The sequence below is a fragment of the Protopterus annectens genome, chromosome 6.part0, assembly GCF_019279795.1.
Source record: "Protopterus annectens isolate FY-2018-M chromosome 6.part0, PAN1.0, whole genome shotgun sequence".
NCBI lineage: Eukaryota > Metazoa > Chordata > Ceratodontiformes > Protopteridae > Protopterus > Protopterus annectens.
Window position 1 is genome coordinate 1,919,219,388 of NC_056737.1, and position 15,767 is coordinate 1,919,235,154.

The 15,767-nt window shown below is 43.5% G+C and overlaps 1 protein-coding gene across 1 annotated transcript in view; it reads right to left on the reverse strand.

Moving 5' to 3' along the window:
• ABCB6 (ATP binding cassette subfamily B member 6 (Langereis blood group)) overlaps positions 1–15,767 on the reverse strand; it is a 1,916,984-nt gene that overhangs the window by 892,371 nt on the left and 1,008,846 nt on the right. Inside the window, exon 13 of the mRNA XM_044075230.1 lies at positions 7,503–7,588. Coding sequence (XP_043931165.1) covers positions 7,503–7,588 — 86 coding nt within the window. The remainder of the gene's footprint in view (positions 1–7,502; positions 7,589–15,767) is intronic.

A 15,767-nucleotide genomic window follows, 5' to 3' on the forward strand; every position in this document is an offset into this window, starting at 1 on the left:
CTTATATGCTTTAGGGAAACTAACTTTTATCCTTAGGAAAAATTATACTGGCTACCTTTGAATAAAACTAAACTGTGCAATCTTCTATTAAATACATTAGAATATTAAGGCTGCTGGGGAGGTTCTCTCTTAACCGCTTCCCTTAATGTCAAACATTACTTACGTACTTAACATAACTTGGTATCCGTGTTATCCTGGTGTTATCCTATCTCATTATTCCTCATCACTGGGTCTTGGATCCTATATGGCACTTCATAGACACAGATTCAAGGCATGAGCTCCTCCCTCTCCCATAATCCTTTTCTATACTCTATCTCTCAGTTAGAGTTTGCTGTTGGAACCCTAGAGAATACCCAAAGATATATAATTATACACCTATACTTGCATATTAATGCCAGAAGTACACCAAGGAGCAGAAGTGCAACAGCCCGAGACTTCAGCCTTTTCAGAACCACCAGAAACATGGAAGGGGGAAAGTGGTCAGGAAGTGAGGAATAATGAAACAGGATAACAGATACCAAGGTATGGTAAAGTACATAACTACTGATCTGATGTTATCCATTTCATTATTCCTCACAACTGAGTCAGAATCCCCAGCTATGATCGAATCCTGGGTGGCCATAAGGAAGGATGTGCCTGAGCATCGTGGAACCTAAGGACACTCAGTTTCAGGAAACCATATCCAGCTTATAACGAGCAATAAAGGTGTGAGTAGTAGACCAACTGGTTGCAGCAAAAATGTCATATTTGGACATCCTAGCAGAGAAGGCTGATGAGGTAGCAACTGACTTAAGAGAAAGAGCCATAGGTGGATGAGGCAACTCATAACTTCTGAGAGAGTAAGCAGTGGAAATGCAATTAGAAATTCATTTAGAGATTGTCACTTTGGATATTGCTTGGTCACGCCGGTTCAAGGAGAAAGCTACAAACAAATGATCAGATTTCTAAAGGATTTAGTCCTGTGCAAATAAAATCTCAACTGCCTATGCACATCCAAAGTATGTAGGGAATATTCACCCTATTAGAATGGTTATGAAAAAGATAGGTGACTGAATATTCTGGTTGATATTTTCAGTAGCTACCTTGGGCATGAAAAGGAGAAATAGTTTGCAAAGCCACCCTTGTCCTTATGAAAAATAATATATGGTGGTTTGGAGGACAAGACCTGTAATTCTGAGACTCTTCTTAGCCGAAGTTATGACCACAAGAAAAACAGTCTTCAAAGACAGAAATTTAGTTTCACACAAATGAGCTGGCTTAAAAGGACTTCTGAGTGACAGACTGCAACATCAAAGTCAGATCCCAAGGAGGGGAAGGTTCTTTGACAGGAGGCCAGAATAGACAGATGCCTTTCATGAAAACCTTATGTAATTTAGTGGTCTAGTGGAAAATGTAGGTTCCTTACTGACATGAAAATTAGGAATGCCCATTAACTGCAGCTTTATAGTAGAGAAACTGGCCCCTTACTGAACAAAGGCAGCTAAGAAGAGGAGAATTTCTATAGCCCAAAAGGAAAAACATTTCCACTTACTATGATAGACCTTCTGAGTAGACGGTTTCTGGGAAGCTAGAATAATTTTTCTGACAGGAGAAGCCAGTCTGGACTGTCTTATTATAAGGGAAAGTAGAGAAACCATGTGGTTAGACGAAAGGATTGAAGGTTGGGAGGTTGCTGCTCTGACGGATGAGAGAGGAGATCAGGAACGGGATCCAGTATTCAAGGCGGATACTTCAGATGACAATGCAGGAAGGGGAACCACACTAGACGGAGCCAGAACGCAGCAATGGGAATCATGGAACTCTTCAGTCTGTGGGCTTCTGAAGCACCTTGGGAATCAACAGAAGAGGTGAGTATGTGTAGAGCAGACCCGGAGGCCAATCATAGGCTAGTGTGTCACTTGGGGACTGCCCGTCTAGGGCGACCAGAGCAAAGCATCTGCTGCACTTATTGTTCTTTGAGGATGCAAAAAAGTCGTAGCAAGGTTGGCCCCATCAGCCAAACATCTGGGACGACACCAATGGAGCACTCATGCGGGGTCAAGATAGACCTGCTGAGTCTGTTGGCCAAGAACCTGGACTCCCAGAGTATGTTCATAGGTAAGTACTAGGCTATTGGCCCAAGGGCCTAAGCCTAGTCAACAAGTTTCTCTGGCTTACGCCACCCAAGAAAGTTAATTTCCTGTGCCCCTGTTGAGCAGAGCCATAGAAGTGATCCCTGGGGAGTATTTCCTATTTCCCATCCACTCATCAATATTTTTCTTGAAGAGTGCTAATGAGGAACTTTGCTTGACATAGATGGGTAGCTTGTTCCAGAGTATAGGAAGTCTCTGGAACAGGAATCTATCCCTCCAGCATGTCCTGTTTATTGTGGTGATAAGGTTTAGATCCCTAGAGCATGTAGCTTGGAGGGATTGGGATTTCTTTAGGTGTAGCATTGTCCAACAGCTCTGGATTTAACATAGCTTTATATGTTAGGCAGAGATCTCCTCAGAGTAGGCAATATGCTACAGAGTAAAGCTGGAGTTTGAGACTGTCAGTGTAGGGCATCCGAGGCCAGTAATCCTCTTTGTGAGGTACTTCTGTGGCCTTTCCAGCTGCTGCAGATGTCTTGTGAGGTACATTCCAAAAGGGGCACTGTACTCTATAATGGGTCTGAGTGCCGAGTAGACTATTTTTTCCTGGATGAGAACCCTTTTGTGATGAGTTGTGCCACACAGAAGGATTTCCTGACTACTGTGGCGATGTGATTATCAAAGGCGAGACTACTGTCCACCTGGGTCCCAAGGTCTCTTATCACACATTCGGCATTAAGTAGACTGCTGCTTATGTGGTAGTTCATGGGTACAGAGTTTTTAGCAAAGGGGACAACAATGCACTTTTTGGCATTGAGCTTGAAGCCATGCCTCTGACACCAGCAATCTGTCTCAGTGAGGCCCTTTTGTAGGATGTCCACATCATTTGGGGACTCTACTACGGCTCCTAGTTTGCAGTCATCTGTGAAGTTCATTAGTCAGAGACCTTCTGTGTTAGCCTGTACTTCAGAAAAATAGATAACAAAGAGGAGAGGTCCCAGGACCTAACCCTGTGGTACTCTCCACTTGTCGCTGGTTTGAAGTCAGATTTGGAGTCTGCAACTTTTACAGTGTGGGTTCTGTCAGTGAGCCAGTTGGCAACCCATCTTCTGACGTAGGGATTTATACCTAGTTTAGTTAGTTTAGCTATAATTCCAGAATGGGGGATGGTGTCAAAAGCCTTGGTGAGATCAGGACAGGCTGTGTGAACCACCTTACCCTCATCTACGGCTTTGGTGACTGCCTCAAAGACGTCGATCAGGTTCAGAAGGCATGATCTGCCTTTCACAAACCCGAACTAGGTGGGGTCCAGAGTATGGAGGTTACCAATATCTTTGTTTATGAGTTTAATGATGGTACGTTCCATGGTCTTGCAGACCAGGCTCGTCAGGTTGATAGGGCGCTAGTTCCCAGGATCAGTGGTAGCTCCCCCTTTGTGGAGTGGGATAACTGTTGCTGTGCACCATTCAGTGGGCACAAAGCCTGACGTGAGACTATGAACATGGTGCTTAGGTGGGGAGCCAGTTCGTTCTGAAGTTAGTGTAAAATGCAGCCTGGATGCTGTGTTTTTGTTTTTCTTCCTGTAGAGATATAGGCCCTTTAGGGGGTGAGGTTAGCACTGAACCTACCTGTCAGGATGTTTGCAATATCAGTTGGTACTGTAATTTTCATGCCATTGTGCTGTAACTCAGAGCAGATCTGGGTGTTGCCATTGAGATTCTTGACATAGCTATAGAATGCTTTGTGGTTGCCCTTAGAATAAGTGGCGATTTTGTTTTCATAGCTAGCTTTGGAGGATCTTATAAGGGATCTCAGTTTCTCACTGAGGCTGACCAGGGAGCTCGTCCACTCATGGGATTTTACTCTCTTTTGTAACAGTTACTTCCTTCTTTTGTAGAGTTTATGGCAGCGGACCACCAGATTGGCTTCCTTTTTCTGGAGGATAGTGTCTTGGTTCTATTTGGGATAGCACAATCCATGCACTCATGTAAGTACTTATAGAGTGCATTTGTGTAGGATTCACCAGTCATAACTGTATTGTCCATCTGCATGGGTGCCATGAAGTTCGCCACTTCTGTCTTAAGAAGCATGAAGTTGGCTTTGGAGAAATGTTTTACTGTGGTTTCCTTAATATTGGGTGGGGACGGGATGCGCTTATCTAGGTTGATTAGCTTATGGTCGGATCTGACCAACGAGGAGTTGACTTCAGGTGTGGAACACCGGTAACTCATGTTGGAAATGATTAGGTCTAGGATATTGTTGCCCCTGGTGGGGGTGTGGATAAGTTGATCCAGGGCATTGGAATTTATGAATTCCAGAAATCATTGAGTGAAGTAGTTGGTACAGGAGTAATTTCCCCAGTTAATGGTGGGGTAGTTGAATTCTCCCATTATTAGGGTGCATTACAAGAACTAAGCAATTGGAAGAGATTGCCCATTCCAACAGTCTCATGGCCTCTCTGCACAGTGGGTAAGGATGTGTTCCCCCTTGCTTGTTGATGTACCAGACCACTAACAATCTCTGTATGAACTGCCACCTTTCCCAGAGGAAGGCAATCCCGAAAGGCTTGCAACGTGAGGAGGACTGCCCTCCATTGCAGTTTCCTCATATGCAGCCTTGCATATGGAATTAGAAGAATGCAGGAGGCCATGAATCCAAAGGTTTGCAGTATTTGCCTTGCAGATAGCTGTTTTTTTGTGGCCACTTGTTTGAAGTAGGTTGTCAAATGAATCCGTTTCTCTGGCTTGAGGAAAGCCATCTGGGAAGTTGTATTCAAGCTTTCTCCCATGAATATAATTTGTTGACAGGGTTTTGGGCCTCTACCCACTGGTTGGGGGGTAGATGGCCACCAGCACAGGCCTGAGCATACGGCCCGGGCGTCGGTTTTTTAGACATGGTTCGATATTTAGGCCTAAGAGAAGGAGGAGGCATCAGTTTAATAAGCAAGTCCGTAGGCCTGAATACACCCTCAAAAGCTAGTGCCTGCACAGTGGCTCCGGACCCATCCAAGGTAGAGACATCGGCAGGTTCCATAGTTGAAGCATCTCGTGGCATACCAGACTCCGAATGGGTCTCAGTAGAGGCCTATGAATCAGAAGTAGCGGGTATCAGGGGCTGCGAAAGTACCTCACTTGAGTACCAAACTGGCAACTGCCTTAGGAGAAGCGTTGTCGGCAGTTTTGGACCTCAGCAGTCTGTCTTTGTCTTTATCCTTGTGTTTTTTTCAGAATCTCGGTAGTCAGATGGCTAACCGACGACATTTATGGATAATTAAACAGAGAACTGAAATATTTAGAGGCGAAAATATACCAACAACGGATAGTGCGCTGATTAAATAAAGCGCAAAACCGAAAGCAGGGTACGTCCTGGTCAGGGCCTAGGCAAGGAATACAGTATGAATGAAAATCTTTGTGAGGTATTTGCTTTCCACAAGTAATGCAATTAACTTTTACTGACATCGGTAAGGAGCAAGAAAAAATTTCCTCAACGGGGTACTTAGCTTTAGTTGAAGACTTCTGTTCTGAAACTCTAAAACAAAAATTTCAGGAGTCAGCTGACTGGCACTTGCGAACTGCTTCTGCTTCCTGCACCGCACGGCAAGAAAGACTGATGTAATGGCGTTGGCTGCATGTTTTATACCGCTGACGACCTGATGTCATGGATGAAGGGACAGCAACCGACGCAGGACCCAAGACTTTGTTAATCAGGCCGACTGAGGGCTACTGCAAGCAGATAACCCAAAAGTGAGGACTGCAACAGTGAAACATGAAGAACATCACACAGGTCCCAAACTCTGCCCAAATTCTGACTGAGCAACTTAACAAGTCTCATGCTTTCACTGGATAAAATGGACAGGAGGAATATTCACTGCTGGTAAAACAATTAATGTTCACATTCACCCAAGTATGGGTGAATAAATCCTGTGAAGACATCTAAAAACCAAAGGCTGAACACTTCCAATCCAAAACAATACAGCCCACAGAGACAAGAAATTGCTAGTAACCAACCCAAATTCATCCCCAACAAAGTAAAAAGACTCCAACACCAGAAGGAAAAAAAAAACATTAAATTTATCGACAGGTTTAGTGCTTTCATCCTCTTATAAACAAATGGAATTCATTAGAACCAACTAATACACATACAAGTCACTTTTTATAAATAATGTCACTCAGTCAAATGATCAAACTACCCACTAAAATTAAAAAAAAAAAAAAAAAAAGATTCCTTATAAAATTATTTCATCAATACATCAAATTGCTTCATAGGTAAATTAATTGTATGATAATCCAGAGAAAACCCTTTATAAACACTCATAACATCTTCTAATATTAGAATTATGTTTGTAAAAACATCGACTCAATAATCTTTCAGTTTTGCCTGTATAACATTCACCATAGGCATAACAAACTGCAATGCAAATAATGCCTCTAGACAAAATTACAACCACTGGCAAGATTGACAGCTTTTAGATGTTCCTTGATGTTAACTTCACTTCCTTCAAAACTGAATGGACAATGATCACAGTGACGGCACATGATGGAACCCATCTGCTGTTTCCAATTTCTGTCCAACTCTATGCTCCATTCTAAGATATTAATATTAAACCCACTTTCATAAGTAAAAAAACAGGTTTGTCACCTAAAATTTTAGGCAACTTTTCATCAAAACAATTTCTTGAAAACAATACCTTTTACCAATTGTGTAAGTAGGTGATATTTAATGATAAAACTCCTCTTGAAACCATCATTATTTATATGTTGGGCATTAAGGTTCCTCATAAGCCCTTGACCAAGTAGTGGAGTAAACCTAGCGTTTGTTCCTCTTGGACTCAACCACCTTTCTGATATCATTCACAAATTTATCAGGGTACCCCCCACAGTAAGGAACATATTCACAAGTATTTTACATTCTAACTGGAATGTTTGATCATAAGACACCACCCATGAAATTCTTAAAAACTGACCTTTGAGTCACCTACTATTCTTAAGATACAGCACACTCTGTTTATGGACTTTAGAACATAATGCATTCCGGTGGGGTTTATGCCTCTCACCCTATTCAGCTGTAATACAGATGACCTTGTGCAGACTTAAATATTGCAGCCCAATCTCGAGAACAACAGACCAAAGTTACAATTTAGAATTTTTGAAAGTCTGCTGATGAACCCTACAGATACTTCATTATGACAGCATTTTTTTTGCCAGTATATTGTTATGGCTGATTAAATGCTGGCATGGACTGAAGGCAATCAACCTTCTTGCTGCAAGAAAAATGCATAAAAAGAATACTTCACTGCAGTAAAAACACAAGGACATAGCAGGCAGTCAGTGATGTTTGTTAGGCCACTAACCTGTACAGCATTTCATGACAAGTTAATCCTCAACTTTTTGCCTAAAAAGATGCAAAGTAGTAAATTAACTTCAGACTTACCCATCAACGTAGCTGAAGTACACATTTTCAAACTCAATGTGCCCACGTTTAACAAGAAGGTTGCCAGCATTCACATCATCTTTCACCTGTAAGATGCAAAGAACAGTAATAACAGCAACTAACAAATATAATGCACACTGTTTCAGAGTTAAACAATGAATGATTGTACAAAACAGAAGACCAAGCAAAGATGGATCTGTAAGATACCTACAGTAGCTCAAGGTCTTTAGGTGGTTTTCAATCAGCAGGTTAATACTTTTTTTGAACACTTCCTACCACTGCATGTTTTTTGTAAGACAACTTTCAATGAAATCTTCTTCGTAAACTCCACCTTCATTACCTTTAGTTATCCCACTCACATTACAGAAAAACAGAAAAAGTGTGGCACCCCTCCTAAAACCAAATCTTTCCCACTAAAGAAAATGATACTTTTCCGTTAACAGGGCTGCAATCATCACCAAACAGAAATTGGTATACATTTTCTGAAATAAATGAAATAGATAACTCTTTATTGTTGTCAACCACAGTCAAAACAAATATAATATGAATAACAGTATATTAAACATATCCACCCCTCCGAAAATTACACATTTCCGAATAACGGTAATGAGCGATTGAATGAAACGTGTTTATTGAGTAAAATGGGTGTTCTGAGCCATCCTAAAAATGTAACTGAAGCGCAAGTAGTCTTCAATAAAGGGAAATGCAAAATTAGGACTATATTCACAGTCCTCCTTTATACAGTTTACACTTTCAGATTGTAGTCAATTGGGCCACTTCCTCCAGTACAGTGCAAATTGCTGTTTGGTCTCCTGTCAAATCTTTCAGGCACGCAATGATAAGTAAACACACGGAAGCACACGCACACACAAATTCTCTGTTTGATTTCCATCCATCGCAGAATGCATTGCACACACACACAGTCATTGGTTCACCAGCTGTCGTATCAGTAAGCTTTTTGGAAGAAGTCAGAGACCCATTAAAACACTAGGTATATACACACACACACAAAACTATGGACCTCTATACGAAAATCCCTGTGATTTCCATTATGATCACTACCCCAGCCATTTATTTATTTACCAAGTTGTAACCATTGTGGAATGCAAACATGGAGAAAATTATGTGTACACCGCAAAAAACCTAATTTTTGTTTTTATCAACCACATTTCATAAACTACTGGCATCACGCTACTCAAACTGTGTTATGCTTCTGTTTTAAACAAGGCTTAAGACGACTGCCGTGTAAAGGGGTGTTCTTCATTCTATCATTATTACGGTAAGAAACATGTCTTAGTAGAAGTGAACGTTGCACTGTATGTTTTCTTGGCACATGGTCGCAGAAGAAAAGCAAAAGAAAAACCACAACAGGACTGTAAAATAAGTAGTAGTGACATGTCAGAAAATGAATAGCACTCCGACAAGGAAGACTACATTAAAACTAGTCCCAAAAAAGCTGCTGCCCCGTTAACGGAAAAGAACCAAGAAAACTGATGCAAATATTAAGGGTGAGGCATGTTTCATTTACAAAAAGCTCCAAACTTTGGATGGACTTTATAAATCATAAGAAAGAGTGGTCAGTCACCCAGCTGTCTGGCAAGTTATTGGAGTATGCAAGGGCAATGAAAAGGAACAGTGCCTTGAGTGTTTGCTCCTCTCTTGTCAGGTGGAATTGATTGTATTTTAAGGCATAAAAATTCAGTTTAAGTAGTATTTCTAGTGTATCATAACGTATTAACAATGGAAGTGTTGGTGACTGACAGGAATTGATCACTTTTTCATTTCTGTGTCAATAAACACCATGATCCTCCAGAAATAAAACAACATGGTGGACCCCATCAGCAGTTTGGCCAAGGATATGGGACCCATAAAACTGGCTGTGGAGAATTTATTTCCTTTTGTACGTACCACAATTATCAACTTTAATCATATTAAGATAACTTTAACCAACCATAAAAATATCTGACAATACTTGCAGGTTACCTTCTTGTCTCTGATGTTGTATCTGGAGGAACAGCGAAGAGATCATAACTATAGACTCAACAATTCCTTCAGACATGCAGACAGGGTCACAATCAGTAGAGCCTGGCTCGAGGCTAGCCCCTTATCCCAGCATGCTCAGCGGTAGCTACCCAGATCTCGTTTGTGACAACTAACCACTAGATAGAACTATAAATTACCAAATAAAGGAGGAAAGTAAATAATACTGCTTCCTTGCACCAAAAAACAGAACAATGGTGACAAGGACTATAGTAACAGCTAAAAAGCAAAGGAAACTCAGGCAAAACAGCCCAAAAAGGGAACTCCTCTCAATCATCCAGGATGGGGTAAAAAGGGAGGGACACAAGAAGGAAGGCGAGATAAAGGACAACAAACATAGAACGTTATGGTAAGAACATAACTTCTATATGTTATGTTGTCCATCTCGCCTTCCTTCTTTCTGGTTGGGACAGCGTCCCCAGCACCTAAATCTTGGGTGGCTCATTGGAAAAGAGACTTCAGAACTCTGGAACCAAAGGATGCATTGTTCTGAGAGGCCATATCCACTTTGTAATGAATAATGAAGGTATAGGGAGTAGCCCATGTTACTGCCGCACAAATAGTATCTAATGGAAGTTTAGCTTGAAAAGATGTGGCGGTAGCCAAGGACCTAGTAGAATGTCCCCTTACCTTTCCCGGGACACACACACATTCCGAAACTCATAAGCATAAGTAATATTATTGGACAGCCATTTTGACAAGGTCACTATGGAAACTGGTGAGCCTTGTTTACTCTGTGAGAAGGATACAAACAGTTGATCTGATTTTCTGATGTCCTTGGTTCTTTGAAGATAAAATCGTTACTGCCTGTGGACATCCAACTGATGTAACTTATACCCTGCCTTGTTGCCATAATTTGGGAAGAAAACAGGAAGTTCAATTGACTGATTCAAATTATACTCTGAACAGACTTTTGGTAAAAAGGAAGGATTAGTTCTTAAGAGATACCCTATCCTTTTGAAAGATCATGTAAGGCGGGCGGATGGAAAGTGCCTGTAAGCTCAGAAACCCGCCTAGCTGATGTAACAGCATTCAGGAAGAGGGTCTTCCATGATAAGAACTTTAGAGGACATGAAGTGGCTGGTTCAAAGGGAGGGAGGATCAAAGCCGCTAGTACTAAATTTAAATCCCCAAGGATTGAGAGGTTCTCTGATAGGAGGCCTTAATGGGGTAGCACCTTTCAAAAAGGCCCTACATAGTTTGTGGGACATGATGTTAGAACCTAGAAGGCCCACATGAAAATTGGAAAAGGAAGCCATTTGAACTCAAATCGCAGCAGCCGCTGCTCCTTTCTCAAAGGTTTCTGCCAGGAAGTCCAAGATTTTTGAAATTGGAGCTGTAAAGGGATCAATGTTATTTTGTTCGGCCCAGAAGGAGAACCTCTTCCATTTACTAGTGCAATGTTTCCTCGTAGTTGGTTTATGACAAGAGACAAGATGTTGAACCACAGGTGAGATATCTTTGAGCCTGGCTAGGACTGGAAGTGGAGAAACCAAGTGGTCAGCTTGAGAGTTTGAATGGAGAGATGAAGAGCACCCGAATGATGTGTCAGGAGGTCTGGAACCGGGTCCAGAACCCAAGGCTCCTCTTGCAGGTAATGCCAAAGAAATGGGAAACCATAACCGACGAGGCCAGTATGGGGCAATGAGGATCAGCTTGCGATTCAGCAACTTTGCTTTCTGAAGAACTTCTGGAATTAAAGGAAAGAAGGGTAAAGGTGTAAAGGTTCCTGGTGGGCCAATCATGGATAAGTGCATCTCTGGGTGACTGTCCCGGTGGGGGAACTAGGGCAAATTAGTTGCTGCATTTGTTTAGAAGCGAGCCAAAAAGACTGCAGCATGACTGGCCCCATATATGGAAGATCATATCCACCACATCTTGTTTCAGAGACCGTTTGTGGGGCATGAGAATTGCCCTGCTGAGCTTGCCCGCTATCACACTGGACTTTCCCGGGATGTGCGCTGCAATGAGAAAACACGGAGAAGAAATCACCCTTTGCCATACTTGAAGGGCCTCCTGACACAGGGGGAAAGACTTGGTTCCACCCTGTTTATTGAAGTACTACACCACTGACATGTTGTCAGTCTGAACTGCTATATAGCCCAGAGGAAGAGAGTCATGAAGTGCTTGCAACGCTAACAACACCGTTCTCATCTCCAGGACATTGATGTGCAAATGGTACTCGTGAGGTTGCCAAGTTCCTTGGACTGTCTGTCCTAGATTATGCCCTCCCCAAACTGGGAAGCGTCAGTGGTCACTGTGGCTACCGGATGAGGGGCTACAAAGGGTCTGCCTAGAGTAACTAGGGGAGAGTGGAGCCACCACTGTAGATCTTTCTTGCAAGTATCTGTGATTAAGATCATGTGTGACATAGGTAGAACCTGATATGACCACTGAGTTGAAAGGAGCCACTGCAAAATTCTCATTTGGTGACGAGCTAACGGGACTAGAGTAATGGCAGCCGCCATCAAGCCCAGGACCTTCAGTACTAGTCATGCGTGAACCTTTGACTTTGACTAGAGGAAAGAGACCTGACGTCAAATGGTATTTCCTGCTGGAGTTTGGCTACCATGTCTCTTGTATTTAGTTGAGCGCCTATGAAAGTAATACACTGAGAGGGCAACAAGGCAGACTTTTCATAGTTTATTGTGATTCCTAGATGTGTACAAGTGTGAATCGTGTGATTCCTGGCCTTTAAGCGATGATGCTTGGTGGCGGCGTCATCTAGATAAGGAAACACCTGGAATCCCAAATGTCTCAGGTGAGCCGTCGCTACTGCCATGCATTTGGTGAACACCCTGGGGGCTGTGGTAAGACCAAAGGGCAGACCTCTGAACTGGTAATGACTGGCTCCCAGATGGAAGCGTAAGTGTCTCCTGGACTGCCTGCCCATTTTTATATGGTAGTATGCGTCCTGGTGATCGATAGAGCACATCCAATCATCATGACCAAAAAAGGGTAGAATGGACTGCAGTTTCACCATCCGAAACTTGGTCTTCTTTACTGACCTGTTTAATTTGCCGAGATCCAGGATAGGTCTCCAGTCCCCTGTCTTTTTTGGAACTAAAAAAAACCTTGAGTTAGTTTCGGATTCGATCTGGTCTGCGGGGACTTCCTGAATGGCTCTTTTTTTTTACTTCCAAGGCTGCTTGATCCTGAAGATTGGGTGGAACATCTGGGATTTATCATTTCTGACTTCTTGGGGGTGTTTGGGAGAAAGGAATTTTGTAACCCATGGATTTTATGCACCATACCCACGCATCTTCTATCTTGCCAGGCTTTTGTGTGCAGTGATATTCTGCCCCCGACTGCCTCCAGAGGTGGGCAGCCGGGCAATCCTTCAGGGATTCTGAAAGGGCCTGGCAGAGAACTTATCTCTGTCACCCTGTTGCGGACCCCTGCCACGAGGTCGGCGCCTCCCATTATTATTTCCCCTCTGCCCCTGGGGGAGTTATCTCCAAGAGTGTGCGGCAATTTACAGAACCACATTTTGCCACTCTTTTGGCCTTTGGGATAAGGCCGGGATGGAGTGGAAAAACGGACTCCTACGGCAGACAGTGTTTTTCCATCTCGTTCACTCCTGGTAATAGTCTCTCGAACTTGCGGCCTGAACAAGGCCAAGCCATCAAAGTTTGTAAAGGAGGACTCGAAGGGCTCTGCAAATTGACAAAGGCGCATCCAGGAGGGTCTGCAAAGAGCCACTCCTGTACCTTGCAGCCCTACCCGCTCCATCTGCTGCATAAGAAATCAGGTGCATGGAGGAGCTAACAATGGCTGTTAGCCAACTTGGAAGCCGCTCCCTCAGATGAAGGATCCTGGAGGGTATCTCCCAGCTCTTTAAGGAGATCCCTCTAAAGTCTTGTGAAATGAGACAAATAGTTCAGTGACCGAAGAGAAAAGGCTGCTGAAGAGAAAACACACTTCCATATCTATCCATGGCTCTAGACTCCTTGTTTGGCAGATGGATAGAAGAGGAAGCCTCTGCGAGTTCCTTCTTGGTGGCTGCTGCCACCACCATAGCAACAACTGACACACCTTTAGAGAGAAATGTCTTGTCCTCTGGTGCAGTGATGAACTTGTTAGGCCATCTTGGAATGGGCTCCATGGTTTCTGGAGCACTCCATGCCTTTTGACTCACTCCAGACAAAAGTGGGTCGAAAGGCGGAGACACCCAGGAGGTGGAGAGTAGGAACCAAAATCCAGGTACACGGACTCATCCTCAAAAGGGGCAAGAGACTTCCAGTTTCTCCTCTGCCTAAGGATTTCCAGGATGCTCGAGAAAGAGATCCTTAGAGGAGGACAGTGGGGACTCTTCCGAGTCATCCAAGTCCGTGTCAAAAGTGACAGACTCAGGGAAGTCCACATGCTTCCTCTTACATTTTTTCTTCCTGGGAACCTACTCTGAGGCATGCTCAGGAGAGGTCTCAGAAGAAGAGGGGTCGCCCTGTGGGGCGTCCTGGGGCATTGGTTCCCTACGCTTGGGACAGAGAGAAGGATCCAAGGCAGACACCGGTATCGATGGGGACGGAGCCAATAGAGCAGAGGGTGGAGCTGCCTCAGTAGACAGTACTCTCCTCATCACCTCGAAGGAACCGCGATATGGAACGGAGGGAGGCTCTGGCTCTGAGGAGCCTGGAGACCTTCTCTGCACCAAAAGCGATGGCTCCGAGGCAGATGTGGGAACCAAACTCACCTGCGCCGAGGCTTCGAGGGGGAGAGCAGGGTTGGACAAGGGTTGTCGGAACCGATGGTTCAACCACTACTTCCATGCACGCCAGCTCCAAACTGGACGTAGTCAGAGGAGGAATCGAGACAGGGAGTGTTTCTGAGGACGGAGCCACTTCCTTCTGGGCTGGGCTTGACAACAATTTTGCAAATACCGGTGTCTTGAGCAGCCTCTTCACCACTCTCTCCATATCATCATCTGATAAGCTCCTGGATGATTGAGAAGAGTGGGCTGAGGACTGGTGACTACCTGCCACTGACTACAACAGTGGAGACTGAGGCAGAAATCTTACCGGGTCCAGCAAAGGAGATCTGGATCTCTTTTGGGTCTGGGACGGCTTCTAAGACACTGATGGAGCCACTGAAGAAAAGGACTCCTCGGAGCCAAGACTCCGCTTCGAAGGGTCAGTAGTTTTAGATCTAGAGTTTGTCTGCACCGAAGGTGGAACTGATGAAGATGCCAGTTTGTCATCGGATTTTTTTAAGGGCTGAGTGTCTAATGCTACTTCAACCTGGGGTTTTAATAACCCTCTAAAAATAAGTTTATTGCACCTCTTCTGCAAAACTCATGCACTAAAGGCATAACAGAGCACGAATCCTGTAGGTGGACCGCCCTTAGACAATAAACAGAACTCTTGTGTCCATCCATAAGGGACATTTTCTGGCAACACGAATCACATTTCTTGAACCCTGACTGCTTAGGGATCTCTTTAAACATAAACGCCACAGAAAGAAACAGGACAAACAACTGAAGAGTTTTTTTTTTTTTTTTTTGTTAAGAAAGAAAGGGGAGAAGAAGACGAGGGGGTAGCCTTTAAGTTAAACGGCTACTGCTCCCAAAGGGAAAAGGCCTCTAACTAAAACAGCTTCTCCCTAGGTAGCAAGGAGGGAAAAAACAAGACAGGAGAACAACCCTGAAGCAAAACAGGCCACCAAAAATATCAACAACACATAGGTAAAGGCCTGAGAGAAAATGACGGCCTAACAACAGCAATACAAAAGCAATGAGGATAGGGGTGATACACAAGAAGAAATTACTAAACTCTGACGAAATTTAGCCTTAAACAACAACAACAATAATATAGAAAAAAATCACTACTTAGCCTGAGCCAGCAGAAGACAATCGCAACGCTGCAAGCGGCAAACGAGATCTGGGTAGCTACTGCTAAGCATGCTGGGACAAGGGGCTAGTCTTGAGCTACTAAGGACTCTTCGAGCTTTAAAAGTGGCCGAGTCAGAGCCGAGATTGGCTCTGAACTCAACCAGAAAGAAGGAAGGTGAGATGGACAACATAACATTAATAACTTCTGTGGACACTATTATAAAATTCCAGGATTACAATGAAACACTTCTGTATCATGGCAGAGAATTAGTGGTTACCTTAAAAATTGTAGGCCACGAGGTGCAATTTGCACCAGGCTATAACAGCCTACTGTTTCACAGAAGGAAAGCTTTTGCACCTACTATCAAGAAAACCAGAAATGTGGGGTATATGGTGCA